Consider the following 18234-nt stretch of genomic DNA (forward strand, 5'->3'; position numbering starts at 1 on the left):
TAATGCATCAGACAGTGGCAGTATTATTAGGGCATGTCTGTATTCATTTCATAGTCTGACTGATCAGCTGGTTGATGTGCTTTTTGGCTGCATGCTCTAAAGGGCTGCTCTGCGGAAGGCCAGGTAGCCTACCCAGGGCTGTGTAAAGACCCACACCAAGGACTATACTGTAACGATAACTATAACTATATCGTTCACCATTGCCTTTATTACAGTTGTGGTGTGGACTCTGCCATCCCCCTATTGTCGAGAGGTGAAAGCGCTTTTGGAGGTGCATTTTATAGAGACCCCTCAGCAGTGTGATTCCAATGTAGGGTTAAGTGGATGTTGCGTTAATGATCTATGTTGTATTTTGTAAAAGAAAAAAATAGGCCCCTCCCACAAATTCTGAAAGGCAATTACATTATGGTATAACAAAAAGCTTCTGATGATAATTGTCACATGACTCAAGATCATGTGTATCTAATGTGGTGAATATTTGTAACAATAAATAAATAATCATGTTTCTGCAATAAACAGTGACATTATTTTGCATTTGTGGCACCCCCCGGGTCTAAGTGAAATCACCTTTTCCTCTGCGTTGTGTGGAGGCCCCTAAATATTTTGGGTCGATCAGACTTCATGATTCATGATTTTGGCATTTGTTTTGTAAGATAGGTCACTTCCGAAAACAGTGAAAGCCAATTATGGAATGGAATATCAAAACTCTGGAGTCATGTTTACACATATTGCCACTCTCATGGTTTACATTTTACAGTACAATGTTGCAATAAAGTATAAAAAAAAGGTTCTGTAGCAATAAAGCATGCTGCAAAATGTTTATGAATGTTTCTATTATCCAATATTTTTTTAGACAAAACTGCAAAAGTGCATAGCCTGAACTAATACATTAGGAAGCACAGCAAAGTACAACAACCACCATCTTGTTTCAGGTGAAGACTACCCATAATCCAAAGAAGGGAAAAGGTCTGAGCTCCACAGGAATTACATAGTGTGAACAGAAAGAGGACTGAGGCTCCATCAGAGCTGAAGTGAACCAGAAAGAGTCTTCTTTCAGGTGAACTGAAAATGAACTGAGGCCATTTTCTGTTGTCCCACTTCTTGGTCCACTTGAAGACTCAGTTCTGTTTGTTTTAAAATAGAGTACCGAAGTCCTGATGTCACTCGCTCATCCCCTGGGTCACCGAAGTTTTTCTCTATGGAAAATAACATTGGGTCATCTTAGAACCGTCTCATATAAGAATTGTGGTTCAAAAATAAACAAATTGTCCCGGCATTATTGTCAGGGAAGTGGCTCTGTATCGTTTATGATAGTCAGTCACTCATATTTGATACAGTCCGTTTCTGGTGAAAATGTAATTAAATCGGCGCCGATAACATTAGCGTTTTCTCACCGTCAGTTGATGCTTCATACCCATTTGAGTCGAACCACGTCACTCTTGACATATCCATAAACAAACCACTGCCACATCACTATGACTAGACATACCGATAGCTACGTCACTATGACAACATAACTCAGCCATAACCATATAAGGAGTTATCAATGCAGCTACGCCCAAATATGGAGTGTGTTGTCTAACCTCAATGTGTCGTCATGGCATCAGCCGCAAACAAATCAGATCCAGTCAGATCCATATATGGGCACAATGGGGGCATGCCGATATATGGGCATATACTAATGACATCGCGATCTCCATATGGGCATAAAAGGGACATGGACTGACAGATACAGAGATCCGGTTTTCCAGAGCCACAGATCCAACCGCTATGCACCAACCGACACACAGAATCCTCATAATGGGTGTTGATGAAGCACACTTGAACAATTTGAGGTTGAGGTACTTCCTTGGTCGAATACTGACTGCATGCACGAATGTGCCGGTCCAGACAGACAATCAAATGTGATTTCTGAGCTCAGTTGCTCTGATTTCTTCCTCAGAAGATTTGAGGTTTCCAGATTTGGTAATTTTGTATTGGAAAGTAAGTATTGGATGAAAAAAAAATATGCAATGCAATATTTGCATTGTGCTGCTTTAAAGTAAAGTCACAAAAGTTAACTACTGTGTTTGATTACCACAGAGAAATTCCATACCAGACAAGTTCTTTATACAGTTGAGAAGCAACCAATTAAAAGAGACAAAATAGCGAGCTCTGAGCAGTATTTGTTATTCTGGATGTTTCAGCAAATTAAAGAGGCCCTGAATCTTCGTTCTTTCTTAGTACAAAAGCAAAAAAGACAATGAAGTAGAAAAGCTGCTATTTGTTAATGCCAGAGTTCCTTCACTACAAATCAGCATTGCTAATAGATTTTTCACCCAGCAGTCCATGGCAACTTCCTGCAGCCGAGCCTAATGTACCATGGCTGCAGTCTGTGCCTCGTGTAAAAAAGCAAATTGTGTTACTCCAAGGAGTTCCTTGAGGAAAACGTGACCTTTTGTAGCCAACTAGAGGTCCGGGCGCCTGACAGCGCATTGCGGGTTCGAGTCCCGTTCCCGACGACCTTTGATGCGTGTCTCTCCCCATCTCTCTCACCCTGTTTCCTGTCTGTCTCTACTGAAAACAAAAGGTCAAAAAGCCCCAAAACATATCTAAAAAGAATCGTTATGCACATCCAAATATTTCGCTGGTGTAGGACAAAAAGGGGGAAAAAAATGTTCCTCACCTGAGGATGACCATTTGTTGGTCGAAACTACTCGGAGCATAGCCGTTTGTACATAACATAACATCATGTTGTCAATACCCGTCTCAAGGCCATTAATTCCAGAATGTGAAGTAGGTCTGCTCTGCTTCAGAACACACGTACAGTACATTGTGTATGCAACTACACATTTTTCTGGCCCACTTAAGGTTGTATCAATGAATCCAAACTCCTTTTATTTCAATGGAAAAGAGAACAGCAGAATACCTACAGGTCGGCACAGAGACGCCGACAGTGTGCAGATAAAAAGGTCCAACATCCAAGCTTATATGCCAAATTCAGGACACTCAGGGATAAACTGCAAGGGCGCCTGTGCAAATTGGCGTGGTTAGGCATGCATGGCAATTGTTAGTGTTATGTTACGTCACACCAGAGCTCTGGTCAGCCCTGTAAAATGTGCTGAGTAGTTGTAAGGCTTTCAATCCAAGAAAAATTAAATAAAATATATAAAACAACTCCAGCTACACAGTTATGGATTCCAGGAAGCAACTGACGTTCCAGCTGATGTTGAATGTGGTAACAGCCGTAATCGGTTCTTTCCAGTTTGGCTACAACTCTGGTGTTCTTAATGCCCCTCAGAAGGTCATTGAGATGTTCATCAATGATTCCTGGTATGAGCGCTATCAGGAATACATCCCAAAGTCCTCCCTAACGGCCCTCTGGGCTGTCGCTGTTTCCATATTCTTGGTCGGTGGCATGATTGGCTCCTTCTCTGTGGGAATCTTTGTGAGCCGCTTCGGAAGGAGGAACTCGATGCTGATAGCCAACATTCTGGTCTTTATCTCTGCAGCTCTCATGGGCTGTTCTAAGCTCGCAGGCTCCTGGGAGATGCTGATTATTGGCCGATTTGTGGTTGGGCTCTACTCTGGTCTGTCTACTGGCTTTGTGCCCATGTACATTGGTGAGGTCTCTCCTACTGCCATCAGAGGAGCCCTGGGAAGTCTCCACGAGCTGGCCATCGTCATAGGCCTTGTGATCACACAGGTGTTGGGCTTGGAGGCTCTCTTGGGCAACACCACCCTGTGGCCGTTGCTACTCAGCTTCATTGCCATCCCTGCGTTGCTGCAGTTTGCCCTAATGCCCTTCTTTCTTGAGAGTCCCCGCTTTATGCTCATCAACAACAACAACGAGAGCAAGGCAGAGACTGTGCTGAAGAAGCTGCGCGCGACCAAGGACGTGAGCAACGAAATGGAGGAGATGAAGGAGGAGAACAGGCAGATGATGAGGGAGAAGAGGGTGTCCATACTAGAGCTGTTCCGCTCGCCCCTTTACCGCCAACCTATCTGCATCGCCATTGTCCTGCAGCTCTCCCAGCAGCTGTCAGGCATCAATGGTGTGATCTACTACTCTACCAGTATCTTTGAGAAGGCCGAAGTGGAGCAGCCTGTTTATGCCACTCTTGGAGTCGGTTTGGTCAAAGCAGCTTTCACTGTGGTCTCGTTGTTCTTGGTAGAGCATGCTGGTCGTAGATCCTTACAGATGGTCGGGTTGCTGGGAATGGCTGGCTCTGCCATTCTGATTACCATCGCTCTCAATCTGCTCGATAAGCTGAAGTGGATGTCATATGTTAGCGTCATGGCTGTATTGTCCTTTGTGGCATTCTTTTGTATTGGGCCAGGGCCCATCCCCTGGTTCATCACAACAGAGATATTCTCCCAGGGACCGAGGCCCTCGGCCATTGCTGTGGCTGGTTTATTCAACTGGACCGCCAATTTCATTGTGGGCTTAACCTTTCCGTATGTAGAGGAACTGTTTGGCCCATATGTGTTTCTCATTTTCACCGTGCTGCTGGTCGTATTCTTCATCTTCACCTTCTTCAAGATGCCAGAGACCAAGGGCCAAACATTTGATCAGATCTCCACTGCGTTCCGCCAGTCAGCAAAAGGTTGAGGACAGGGAAAGGTTGGGAGGCCTGAGGAGGAAGCATCATCTCCCATTTAGTAAAACATGTCGATGGAAGGGGCTCGGGTGGTACCTGTCCACCACTGCAGCGTATAGGGGTTCAAAACCACTGTGGTGCAGCTGGTTTTGCAGTGCGAAGTACGAACACAATTGACCTATGTTTGGGGTAGGCAAGCCCGGCGGGGAGAGTGATATTTGTTGCTGGTGGAGTCTCCCGTCGATCCGACGGATGAGTAGACATGCAGTCATTTCCTTTTAGCATGGCTCCTCATGTGGGAGCGTAGCCCTATCCCTGGGACACACAGTCTTCCACAGATACTGCAGGGAGTTGTGTCCTGTGTTGAGGTGAGAGGTCCACGTGTCCTGCGGTCTCCCTTGTCTTGGATTGATGCCGCTCTTGCCTGTTCGAAAGTCTCAATGCCTTGGGTAACTTGGTGCCTCCACCCTTCCCTGTCGGTAGCTTTATCCTCCCAGTTTGCTGCATCAATTTTGCAGCTCCTGAGGTTGGCCTTCAGTGTGTCTCTGAAGCGGAGAAGGGGTCTTAATAATAATAACAACAATTAATAATAATAATAATAAAAGATTCAAAATGGTTTAGGTGGGGGCGCCGATGGCCTAGTGGTTAAGGCACATAGGCTCTAATGCAGCGAGTTGCAGGTTTGATTCCCGAGCCTGATGACCTTTGCTGCGACCTTTTCCTGTCATTCTCAAATGTATTGTCATTCTCAAATGTATCCTGTATTTCTCAAAAAAATATCGAAAAATAAATAAAAATCACACCCAGTGTGAAGTGGGCGGTGTGGTCACAGTGGTCATCACAGTGATGGAAGTTCACTTAAAGAAAAGTAATATTGTGGACCAACCATTGTACACCCCTAACTTAAAAAAGTTAGGGGTGCATGGGTAAGTGCATAGTCCTATTTATAGGGCTATGCACATGTGTCATGTGTTCACTAGCCAATCACAGTCCTGAATTGGCCACCATAGTGTACAATGGTGGCCAATCACGGTGCAGGGTTAGGGGGGTACAATGGTGGCCACTCACAGCGCAGGGTTGGGGGGGTACAATGGTGGCCAATCACAGTGCAGCGAATGTCGATGTCCAAACCTCACATATAGGGGCGGTTTCACCGCCCAAAAATACATGGTTTAGGTACATGGTTTAGGTACAGTAAATGGAAACAAAAGACAAAACGAAAGACAGTCCCCATACCCCATTTCCTTCCACTTTCGCCCCTGCTCATTTCACCTCATGGGCATACAGTATAAAAAAGTATCCTAAAGAGAATTGACTACGAAGATCTGCAAAAGTATCTATATTAAAAATTTAAACAAATAAAAAAAGAGAAAGGAAAAATATAGAAATAAAGGGGAAAAAGTTACAAAATGCTGAAAAAAATAGTAAAAAATTACATTCAAGTAAAAGGTGATTTAAAAAGATTCATAATAACAAGGGGGGAGAAGGTGGTGTGCGGGGCAGGTCAGGTCAGATAATTTGTGTGGAAAGCCTGGTTTCTATTTACTGTTCAGTGCTCATATCTGCTCTAGAGCCTGCCTCATGTGTCATTTCCACACACTGCCACAACCTGACGACCTGATGATTCATCCCACGTTAATTTAAATGAATGGAATGCAATGGATGACCAGACAAACAATTAACCAAAACATTGAAGTTATTTTCTAACATTCTCATTTCCCGCCGGCCAATCATTACATGTAAGCCTGTGCATTAAAACCCCAATGTTCCTGGTAGTAAACCCAGTTAATATTAATGTTATATTATCATTAGCATCTTAAAGGGATACTTCACTTTCACATAAAATAAACAGTTAAAAAATATATTAAAAATAAATGAAAAAAGTAATGGAAAATTCATGGCCCCCTCACGCATTAGAGTGTCCTACTAATGTGTGAGGGGGCCTTTATTTTGCCATAACTTCTTTCATTTTTTTAAAATATATTTTTTTAATGTTTATTTTATGTGAAAGTGAAGTATCCCTTTAAGTGCTTTGCCAATTATTTGGGGACCCACTTGCAATTCTCTCGTGGCTCAACAGTGGGCCGGGGGTTGAGAATCAGTGGTACACTTAACTGAACACATGTTTCTGATTTCAGGCTACTATATAGCAGACCTCTAAACACCCCCCAAAAAAATTGACAAAATTAATTAAAAATAAAGAGTGTGCGTCTAGTAATGATTCTAGTGGGTTAGGTGATACACATCCTGTACAGGATGTGTATCCCTGTCATTTCCTTTTACACCTCACAAAAACATCCAAATGGCATGCAAAGCCTGTGGGCTCACTGGGCTGATATGGGATTCAGTAAACGCTTTGTCATGAATTTTGCAGTTGTAATTGCAGAGACAGCATGAACATAAATATGCTCAAATGTTAGCTTTCAAGCTAACACAGCAATGAATGAAATGTGCAATTGTTCTGGCATACAATATGTTTGTTTACCCACTGAGATCTGGCCCCTTGCACAATATTTACAGGACAAATTGTGAATACAGCTATAGGCCACCTCTGAGCCCTACATGTGGACTTTAAATTTAGATTATGTGGGCTGCAATTTCTGTCTCGCCGGACTATTTGAAAGCCATTATCTTGGATGCAAATTAAAATATTTGACTAGAGAAACCGCTTCGAAATGTCAACACGAAGTGTTTTCACAATGCACAATAATCACATTAGGAAGGGAGCTAATTGTTCTGTGAGAGATTCTGAAGGAAAAGACAAAGGAGAGGAGATTAGCATATTAATTAAAGCCCCTAAGATTCTCCAAGTCATGCTTATAGGCTATTGATTCATATTAATGCCCAGGCTTTTGGGAGTGAGCTATAAAAACATGGGTTAATTGATCCTTTGAAAGATCTATATCAGTCTTTTACTTCAGCTAGAGTTCAGGTCTCTGAGAACCATTGTTCACTGCAAACTAGTTATTATTCTTGTAGGAGAGAATAGTTAAATTGAACAGAGTCAAGTCTCAAACACAATGTGCATAGTTTGTTTCCTCGATCCTGCAGAGAAATCACATTGTCTACCCTTTCCTCCTGTTTTCCTCAGTGCAATGCACATTCTTCAATTCTTAAAAGCACATAGTCGCTCCTGAACCAGCAGGACAATACCCGCGATGGATTGGTGAACAGCCAGAGCATGAGCGGAGTTGACGTAGAAGCCGTTATGTTCCACCTACAAACTATGTAGGGCTTAGATTTTTCATGCCAGTCTCCAATTCTCACACACACACACACACACACACACACACACACACACACACACACACTTTGTACTGCACTAATAATGGTAATAAAGTAATGCAACTTTGTAAGTCCATCATTGTATTTGATATGGAAAAATGTGTGTATCCCAGCATTGAGTAGTTGCTACAATGCACTGATAAAAAAGAAATTGCAGACAGCATGGCATTGACATTCATGGTAGTGTAAGTAAAAGGGAAATTCAGGTAACATTGTGACTACATGAGTGGAAGGGAATCGAGCTGAGGACACCATTCAAAGTAATAGTAGCAGAAAAGAACAGGGTGGCCTCGTCCATTGAGTTCAATGGAGAAGTGTCGCCATGTTCTAATCGGTTCCTCAAGTTATTCTAGTATTCAAAAGTACAAATTACAAAGTGCATTTTCTTTTTTAATATTGATGCATTGCTGTGTTGCATTGTGACATTTCCCCCAACAAATTCAAAGATTTGACAGACATTTTCAAAAATCAATAACAATAATAGTGAAAATATGATATCTACAAGCTCACAACGCATCATTGTGAGCTTGCAGATATGCTATTTTCACTATATTTGAAATAGGGTTTCAGTGGTTCATCCATATTGTACTTCCAAGAAATGTAGTGGAGTCAAAAGTACAATATTTGTCTTTTTAGTAGAGTGAAAGTATCCAAAAATACAAATACTCAAGTAAAGTACAGATACTCAGACACTCAGATACAAAACTAAATGTGCTCGAGTACTCAAGCAAATTTATTTTGTTACTGTCCACCATAGTCACAAAAATTAAGCTTTTGTATTTAACTTCCCTGGTGTATTGAGAGAAAAACAGCACCATACTGTACATCTAAAGCCTGAGTTATACTTAGCTGTGCACCAGTGCTGCTGCACCAAAAATAGTTGATCTACAAACCCACAATGCGTTCCAGTGTGACACATTGTGGGCTTGTAGATCGGCTATTTTTGGTGCACGACACCGGTGCACAACTAATGCATAAATCCCCCTTACGTTATTTGTTGTAGCCTCTAAAAAGCACTGTGCCTCTCAGTAGCTCTAAAGAGCTTCCGTTCTGCTCCAACAGCAGCCCAGGGGTTAGAGCCTGATGATGATGCAACCTCAGCAATCTGCATTACATTTCCTCACAGCGTGGATAGGAATTACTTTTATTTGAGCAATATTGGAACTACAGTAATACATGTATGCTTTTATGCATGCACTTGGGTTGTGCTGTCTGACCTCAATTCGGCTCCAGCCCATCTCTCATTCCACCACCCGTCAAACTCCGTCTCACCACTCGATTGGTCCTACAATCTCCAGTCCATCAATCACATCCAGCCACTACAAATAAAAAGTCCTTTGCACCTGCAATCGTCCCTTCCCTCCTTTTGACTTCTGAGAGAGATATAACACAGACTGCCAATTAGGTCTGCTCATTTCTGTCCCTTTAAGCCATTAAGTTGTTGTATAGCATTGCCGATCCTAAGAACGTTTGTATAGGACAAAGGCGCTTTAAACTCCCTCAGAACTAAGCTCCGACTTCTGAAAGCTAGACCCCGCCCACTCCAGCCTAGCAACACCACAGCTCACTGAAACCTTTTGCAGAGCCATTGAGATAGAAGAGTTGCACCATGTCCGTTCCCTCATTGATGCAATCTCAATGGCTCTGGCATTGTACTGTACAAAGCACTGGAGCGTTCTCTGCTATTTATTTTCATCAATCTCTGACGTGCGTTGACATAATTTGTCTCAGAGATTGTCATTTCAGACACTGTGGACAATGTACTATCTCTCTCCATTAATGAACTGGCATCTAGTGGGGTTTATTGTAATATTAGCCTCATGTCCAAAACCATTATTTTTCAAGAAATGTAAAAAAGAATGGATCCAGTGTAGTTATTATTTAGTCACAAGCACTTGTTAATACTTTTCATTGGTTAAATATTTATAAAACCTAGTTACACTAAACTATTTTCAAGTTTTTTTCCTTTTTTTTTGCAGAAATAGCGTATCTACAAGTTATCTACAAGCCATCTACACGTCTCATGTAGATTGGCTATTCTTGCAACTTTAGTGTGACACTGCAGTATGACGAAGTAGGGCATTCATTTAGGAAAAAACTTAAAAAGTTGAAATATGGACATACAATGTCAATCTACCCAACAGAAACCTTGAACGTAGACAAATGTAATGTGTCTACATACTGTACCTGTGACATACCTTTAATGTCTATAGCAGCAGAAAGTAGGCCTTCTTGCCGCCTAGTCAGCCCTGCTTCGGCTGGGAGGTCCAGCTGGGAGGTCCAGGGGAGGTCCCACCTATGGTTAACGCCTGGGGTAAACAGTAGATGCTTCCAGAAAGGCCATGTGTTTTTTTCACAGGAGTCTGCAGTTAACAGAAGACAATTCCACCATTAAATGTAAAATTACTATTAGGCTACTCAAACCTTCTTATAACCTTACTTACAAATTCTACCTGTTTACTATTCATGTGTAGGTATAGGCTACATGTTGTATTGGTTTTTCAGCAATAGTCTGCACCGGGGCAGAGGAAAATAATTCCATGTTTCCACCATTTATTTTAAGCTCTTGCAGGACACCCCTGAAATTGCCCAGTAGTTCTGAGTTAACTAGGGTTTAAGTAGCTAAACTATTAGTAGCCTCGATCTCCAGGCTGTTGTGACGTCAGGGCTCTCAATGCTGCACATTGGGGAGAAGGAGGGGCGCGGGGCAGGGCGGGGGCTGACGGACAGATCGGTGAACCAATAGGATCCGGCGGAATTTCTCTCCGGAGATTTTGAACCCACCCCTCTAGACATGATATCAGACTCGCTAGGGCAGCCTAAACTATTAGTAAGTGCCCAGTTTAACTAGTAGTTAAACTGGGTGCTCAGGTGGCGCAGTGGTAAAGTGCCTGCCCAACACTGCAGTGGCTTGTGGTTTAAATCCACCGTGGTGCATCTGGCTTTGTCGAGTGTCTATACGAACACATTTGGCCCGTGTTCAGAGGAGGGAAGCCGGGCAGGGAGGGTGATATTTGGCACTGCATGTACTCCTACGGGCTGGGGCGGCACCTGTCAGCAGGGAGTGTTGGGCGGGAGAAGAAGGATGGAGGCTCTTAGCCTGGCATGGCCGCGACATACTAAAGCCTATACTACTTGTGCTATAACCACGCCCCCCTTCTGTGGCCAACGTGGAAGAGCCTCTGCCTACAACAACTGCGGGCAATTTTTTTTAGCCAGTATAGTTTTGGACCGCGACGGAGGCGCGCCGTCTCAAGCGAACTTGAGCCACGTGAGGCACCACCGAGCAAGCTAAAGCGAGCGAGTTGCCGTGCCGAACGTTGCGAAGGGGCCGACTCAGCGCCTTTTGAGTTACGTACCGATAGGGACAGAATAGTAAATCATGTTTTGGTGAGAGCGTTTGCCCCAACTGCCACTCAAAGTGGCTACTGGCCAATCACAGTGCGTCCTTGGACAAGCGTATTGGCCAATCACAGCGCGTCCTTGCACAAGTGGTATAGGTTTTGGGATGACGCGGCATGGCCAGACTATTTTTTTTACTACGTCCTCCCGGTGGGGGCTCCTCACTGCCAGTCAGTGAGATGCACCAGCAGTGACAACACACAGAAATGTGCGTGAGGAGGAATTCATTGGCTTAACTAAATTGGGGGGGAAAAGCAACAACGAAAAAAGTAAACTACTGGCTAGTAGTTTATACATTTCAATATTTTTACTGTGTGATTTGAATCATTTGGACATTAGTCATGAACATTGGGACATTGGTCATGAACATTGGGACATTGGTCACAACATTGATCGCGATGCCATGAACCCCATCGGTCACGGCGTTGATCACAATGCCATCAATCCCCATTGCCGCGGCCTGCAACACGTTCTCCCTGACTCTGTTCAAACAGCTGACACTGGCAATGTGTTCTACTTTCCTAGCAGCACCTCCTCTGCTCTGGCCATGGTGTTGCTGGGGGCCCGGGGCACCACGGCCACACAGATTGCAGAGGTCCTGCACTTCTACAAGGCTAGGGATGACATCCATGTTTTGCGAGTGAAGTGACAGTCGTTACATTTAGAATTGCCTGGTTCCAGAGGGCTCAAAAAGGTACGGGAGGTGGGTGGGGGGGGGGTCTGGTGGACAATCAGACCTCACCAACATGTTTCTCAGGTTCGAGGGTCTCTTGAAAACCGCCCATGAGGGCAGGGTCTGTGGAAACCATATGCCAGTGTTTATTGATGACTTCTTTAGCTAGAGGAGAATACTGAATAGCACAGATGATCCTGTTGTCACTGATTTTGGTACTGGCCGTGTACAACTGTCAACACTGTCACTTCACATATATATATATATATATATATATATATATATATATATATATATATATATATATATATATATATATATATATATATATATATATATATATATATATATATATATATATATATATATATATATATATATATATATATATAGTGTCCAGACAAGCTGAAGCACCATGGAGGAATCAACCCCAGTGACCCTGGTGGTGGGCGGGTTTACGTTACACCCTGGATGCAAATAACCAAAAACATAAATAAAAGTGAAGCGCATCCCCATGTGCTATCACTTCATCATGTTAACTTTACTCACTGTACTGAAAGTTATCATAACCTTCTACAGACATTATCCCTAATAAAGATACAGGTATGTGATTTGGAGACACATGCACACAAACACACACACACACACACACACACTTCTGCTCATTCATGTCCGCCTCCCATCTCCCTCTCTCCCCATTTCTCTCTTTAATACCCATTTATGCTGTCGTACAGCTGTGCCACACTCCGAAAATAGCAGATCTACAAGCTCACAATGCGCTGAATCTGCAACGTATTGTGAGCTTACAGATCGCTATTTGCAGCGCACGACACCACGGTACAAGGAAGTGTAAAATAAATCAGGCTTAACTCAGGTCATCAGTCAACACAGCCTTCCCTGCATCAAGCAGTGCTGGTGATATTTACTCTGAAGAGGTCATATTCAACTGGTGCCACATCTGGACCTCCCGCTCCATTCAATGTCACCCCAAACAAATGCATGCCACCTGTTTCATTTGGCCCAGCAGTGTGGCACTTGCCGCAGCAATATAAATCCATGTCATACTGTAGCATCCTCAACCACAGGGGAGAAAAGGAGGTGAGCTTTCTACTGTATACAGTATGAGCCAATAGTACAGAGCCAATAGTATAGAAGAATAGCCTGGGTTATGCTTAGTTGTGCACCGTTTTCATGCACCAAAAATGGACGATCTACAAGCTCACAACACATCACAGCGTGATGCGTTGTGAGCTTGTAGATCTGCTATTTTTGACGTGCGACACCGCCGGGCAACCAAGTACAAATCAGGCAAAGGAAAAATAAACTACTGATAAAATGGCAGATAAAATGTTGACATGGGGAAAACCATGAGTGTCAATCAAAGTGTTCAATACCTTATCTTTTCAGGAAATGCAACGGTCTACTCTGCAACATCACAGCGTTTCTTGCACTTGTCAGTCATGAATGAATGCAAACTCCTAGCACAACAGAACTCACAATAAAAACTAAATAAGCCCAGTACTACACTAATTGGGTTTTGTGCAATATGCAATGTCACTCTGGGCTGCCATGCTGCAGTCTTTGTGCATTTCAGAGCACAACTAAAAAAGCACAGCATTGCAGAGAGTCGAGCCCTTTGTTGATCGTACTTGAAGTAATTCACTGCTGCACATGATGGAAGTAAGATGGATGAACAGCAGAAAATGCCTGGAGAAATTTCTCAAATTGCACACCGAGATCCCAGTGTTTTCATGGTGAGAAATCAGCCCAGTCTTTCTCACTGACACACTGGACATCACAACTAATTGAATCTGTAGCTACAAGGGCGAGGTCAAACTGTTTCTGCTCATTGCGGTCATGTAAATGTGTTTCAGAGGTAACTAATGTGCCCGTTCAAACATCATCTGTCATCCTGACTGGATCGCACACAGGTTACAGTATGTGAAGAACTGCAGCAACAATGTACTTATGGTGGATAAGGAGACACATAGAAAGATAAATAAAAGAAAATTGAACATTAATTGTATTTTTAGTATGATATGCATACTGAAAGTTGAAACAAGGAATCATGCAGCATCAAAATGAACAACAAAGTGTATTTGTATACTGTAGCAAGCCCTGCTACAGTCTGAAAAGGAATTTAAAGGGACATGTTTTAGCAAACGAAACAAAAAAACTCCCAAGGAGAAAAGAAACCTTGATGGGAAAAGAAAAGGAGGAAACCAAAGAATGGATCACAAATGAGGGGACCCCCACATGACCTTCACCTTACCAAGTCCACTGTGCTTTACCACACTGGTCCTCTCAAACCTTTCATTTCAAGGACCCCCGTTACAGACCTGTAAAGGTCCATTTGGAACCCCCCTCAAGGAACCCTGAGGGTCCCTGCACCCCACTTTGAGAATTACTGCTACTATGTTCTTGTTCTCCTGCCGAAGTACACCAGAGAGCAAAATATCTGCACCTCTCAGGGCACAGTTATCAGTGATACAAGTGACAGTGCTGAGTGACAATGTCAACCCCTTGTCTGACACTCTCCGTCCTAGTTGGGGATGGTTGTACTTTGAGTTGACACCTGAGGCAGCTCACCAGCATATCAATACTGTGTGAGTCATGATGATGGAGTTGTATAGTGTCTTTGAAGTTCCAAAAGTTTGCCATAGTGATTCACCAAATGTAATAATCACTTAAAGCAGCACTATTATGTAACTTTTTAACAACTATATAGCATATTATGTCCCACAAAACTATAAAGTTACATGTTTCAGCAATAACAATCATCCTCCACCTCCACCACATTTCACCACAGCAACCTGTTTTCTAGGTCCTCACCGCATTGATAAACTTAAAGGGATATTTCACTTTCAAAAAAACTTTGGGTCATTTTATCTTCTACTCATGCTTTTGTGAGCCCTCCAGACCGTTTTTAAGTTGCTTGATTCATTATTTAGATATTTTTATTAGACACGCCCCCTTCCTATACAAACCCATTATAACTTAAAACTCAATTTTTAACATGTTAGATTCATCAAAAACACCTGTCCTTGGTTCTGGTGACTCACCCTGCCCTCCTAATACGCGAGGGGCCGTGTTTTTTCGATAACTTTTTTCATTTATTTTATTTTATAATCGTATTTATTTGTTTTAATTTTCAAAAAAATATTTAAAATAAATGAAAAAAGTAATCGAAAAAAACACGGCCCTCTCGCGTATTAGGAGGGCAGGGTGAGTCACAGGAACCAAGGACGGGTGTTTTTGATGAATCTAACATGTTAAAAATTGAGTTTGAAGTTATAATGGGTTTGTATAGGAAGGGGGCGTGTCTGATAAAATGAATATTAAATCTCTAAATAATGAATCAAGCAACTTAAAAACGGTCTGGGGGGCTCACAAAAGCCTGGGTAGACGATAAAATGACCCAACGTTTTTTTGAAAGTGAAATATCCCTTTAAGCATCTGGCCTGCTTGCAGCTTTCTTTAAACCCTCTAAATAAGACCCCAACATAGAAAACACAGTGTTCATATTTGCAGTTACAACTTCACTTAAATTTTAATTATGCTGGTCAGGACTGGTTGGCCACAAAGTAACCTCCATTAAAGGTCGATCCTTGCAGCACCCAAGAGTTAACAACAAAAGAAAACAAAATAATTGGAAGACTTTTTTTGAGCTGCAAGAGTCATGTAATTCACAATATCTTCATAAACTCTTAGCCAAATAGGCCTTGAGTAGCGAGCTTAGAAGCTTACTGAAACTAATGGTGAGTTGACATTTTGACCAAACTTCCATATGGTGGACAAACAGTGGACAGTACAAAATGTTTTTACTTAACTAAAAGTATCAATACTGCAATGTAAAAATACTGTTACAAGTAAAAGTCTGGAACTTAAAAATTACTTGAGTAAAAGTACAAAAGTATTGCCATCAAAATGTACTTAAAGTACCACCAACAGTAAAAGTACTCATTATACAGAATGTCCCATTTCACAAGTTTTCACAAGTTCTCAAAAACATAATTTGAGCAGAATTATAGCAGATCTATAAGCTGACAATGTGTGACATTGCGATGCATTGTGAGCTTGTACGCTATTTTCAAACCGAAATGTAGCCTATAGCATGAAGTGGTTAATGTGTGTTTTGGCGGCGGGGGGAAGAAGACCCGCATCCCGTTGAATGAAAGATTGTTTATAGTTCATGTAGAGACTTACCTTTAGGGACTACTGCGAGGGGCAACTGGGTTGACTTTAGTTTGACGTGTGCAATTAATTCAATGTCCAGAGGTAGCCATGCTTCACATGACGCTCGTCACAAGTAGGCTATGACAGTCATGTTTCAGGGCTGTGTCCAGAGGGTGCTTGTTGTATCTTATCATTAAATCCATAGAGATGACTCATAAGACAAAGACCTGAACACAGTCGAAAACTGTGTGGCTCTTAACATTGCACACCTGCCTATAATCACTGCCACAGCAACCACCCACTGTCTGTGATTTTGACATGACGTCGTAGTCATTACCAAGGCCACACCATTCAATTCAATTAAATAAAACAAAACAAAATAAACAGAAATTGTATTTTGGCTCCAACAGTTAGTTCATGTTCAGTGATTAACACATAAACGGGGTTGTCATTTGTTTTGGTGACAAAACGTAACAATTGACGTGCTGCAGGATTCAGAATATAATACCTGGAGGAGCTAACTTCAGGTGTCATGTCAGAAGCTAATGTTAGACATTAGGTTGGAGTCATGGAGGAGATAGGGTTGCAGCCGTACACATATTGCCAGTGGTACATTTACTCAAGTACTGTACTTATAAGTACAATTTTGAGAAATGTATACTTTACTGGAGTATTTCCAAATTTCTATACTTTTACATCTATTCCACTATCTGAGAGACAAAATTTGTACTTTTAATCCACTACAATTATTTGAAAAATTTAGTAACTAGTTACTTTGTAGATTTGTATTATTATTACAAAACATACATTACCCACTTCAGGCCCATACATTATTTTCCAATAGATTTTAATAGATTTTATACATCTGAAAACTTGGGGCATTCTGCATAATGAGTACTTTTACTTTTGGTACATTAAGCACATTTTGTTACCAATACTTTTGTAGTTGTACTCGAGTACATTTTGAATTCCAGACTTTTACTTGTAACTGAGTGTTTCTGCATTGCAGTATTGATACTTTTACTTAAGCAAAGAAATGTGAGTAGCCTACTCTTTCCACAACTGCATATTGCACCTTAACTTCAAAACAAACTCCTGCTGCCCCTCAAACACGACTCAATAATGCCCTCAAGTGGCCTGCAGCTGTAGCTGCAGTCAAACCATAGAGTCAAACACGTCGTCATAAACCATTGTCTGATACATTAAGCTCATTTCCTCTTGACGCCCTTTGCATTATATCTGCCCTTCTATAAAAAAAAACAAGCAATTATGCAGATAAGTAAAAGACTGCCAAGCAGCAGATTTCTGCTCCTCAGATTCAGTCCAGCATGGTGTGGAAAGGGGGTGATACATCATGATGAAAGATGGTAGAGATTTGGAGGAGTTATTTAAGGATAGAGCTGTCCATAATATTGCTGTGTGAAAAGCAGCCAGTCATTAGCTCAACAGAGAGAATATCTGATAGATCAAAATGCCTGTGCTGAATAATGATCTGGTTGTAAAACATGAACCCATAACAGGCCCATTAATTGCAGTTTCAAACTATGCAATCCAAATAACCGCACAACTGCAGAAAAAAATTACAATTATTTATTGGATTTATAATTGGACTGCTGTCGAGGCATTTGATTGCTCTGCATCTGGCATCTACAATGCTTCACTTATTTTCTACCTGATTTATTATTAACTATATATTTCTTACACATTTATTTTCCACACACCCTTATTACCCACAACCCCCATTGTGCTATTTTTATTATTTTCTACATTATAGATCAATTTAAGACATAAAAACTATGAAAGAACACAATGGATTTAAGTAGTACTAGTAAACAATAAAGTGTTAAACAAACCAGAATAAGTTTTGTATTTCAGATCATTCAAAGTACACAGCTTTTTGCTTTGATGACAGCTTTGCACACTCTTGGCATTCTCTCAATCAGCTTAATAGTCTTGAAGGAGTTCTCAGGGGTGCTGAGCACTTGTTGGGTGCTTTTCCTTCACTCTTTGTTCCAACTAATCCCAAACCATCTCAATTGTGTTTAGGTCGGGTGATTGTGGAGGCCAGGTCACCTGACGCAGCACTCCATCACTCTCCTTTTTGGTTAAATAGCCCTT

At 41.8% G+C, this 18234-nt stretch overlaps 1 protein-coding gene across 1 annotated transcript; it reads left to right on the forward strand.

Moving 5' to 3' along the window:
- Positions 1-3172: 3172 nt before the first annotated feature.
- Positions 3173-4591, forward strand: LOC308090712 (solute carrier family 2, facilitated glucose transporter member 1-like; the record flags this gene model as incomplete). The annotated part of the gene is made up of 1 exon (XM_080435976.1): positions 3173-4591. The coding sequence occupies one exon, from the start codon at positions 3173-3175 to the stop codon at positions 4589-4591; it is 1419 nt and encodes a 472-aa protein (XP_080292102.1).
- Between the last annotated feature and the right edge of the window lie 13643 nt (positions 4592-18234).

The sequence above is a fragment of the Gymnoscopelus braueri genome, assembly GCF_963280865.1.
Source record: "Gymnoscopelus braueri genome assembly, chromosome: 8".
In the NCBI taxonomy this organism is placed as follows: Eukaryota; Metazoa; Chordata; class Actinopteri; order Myctophiformes; family Myctophidae; genus Gymnoscopelus; species Gymnoscopelus braueri.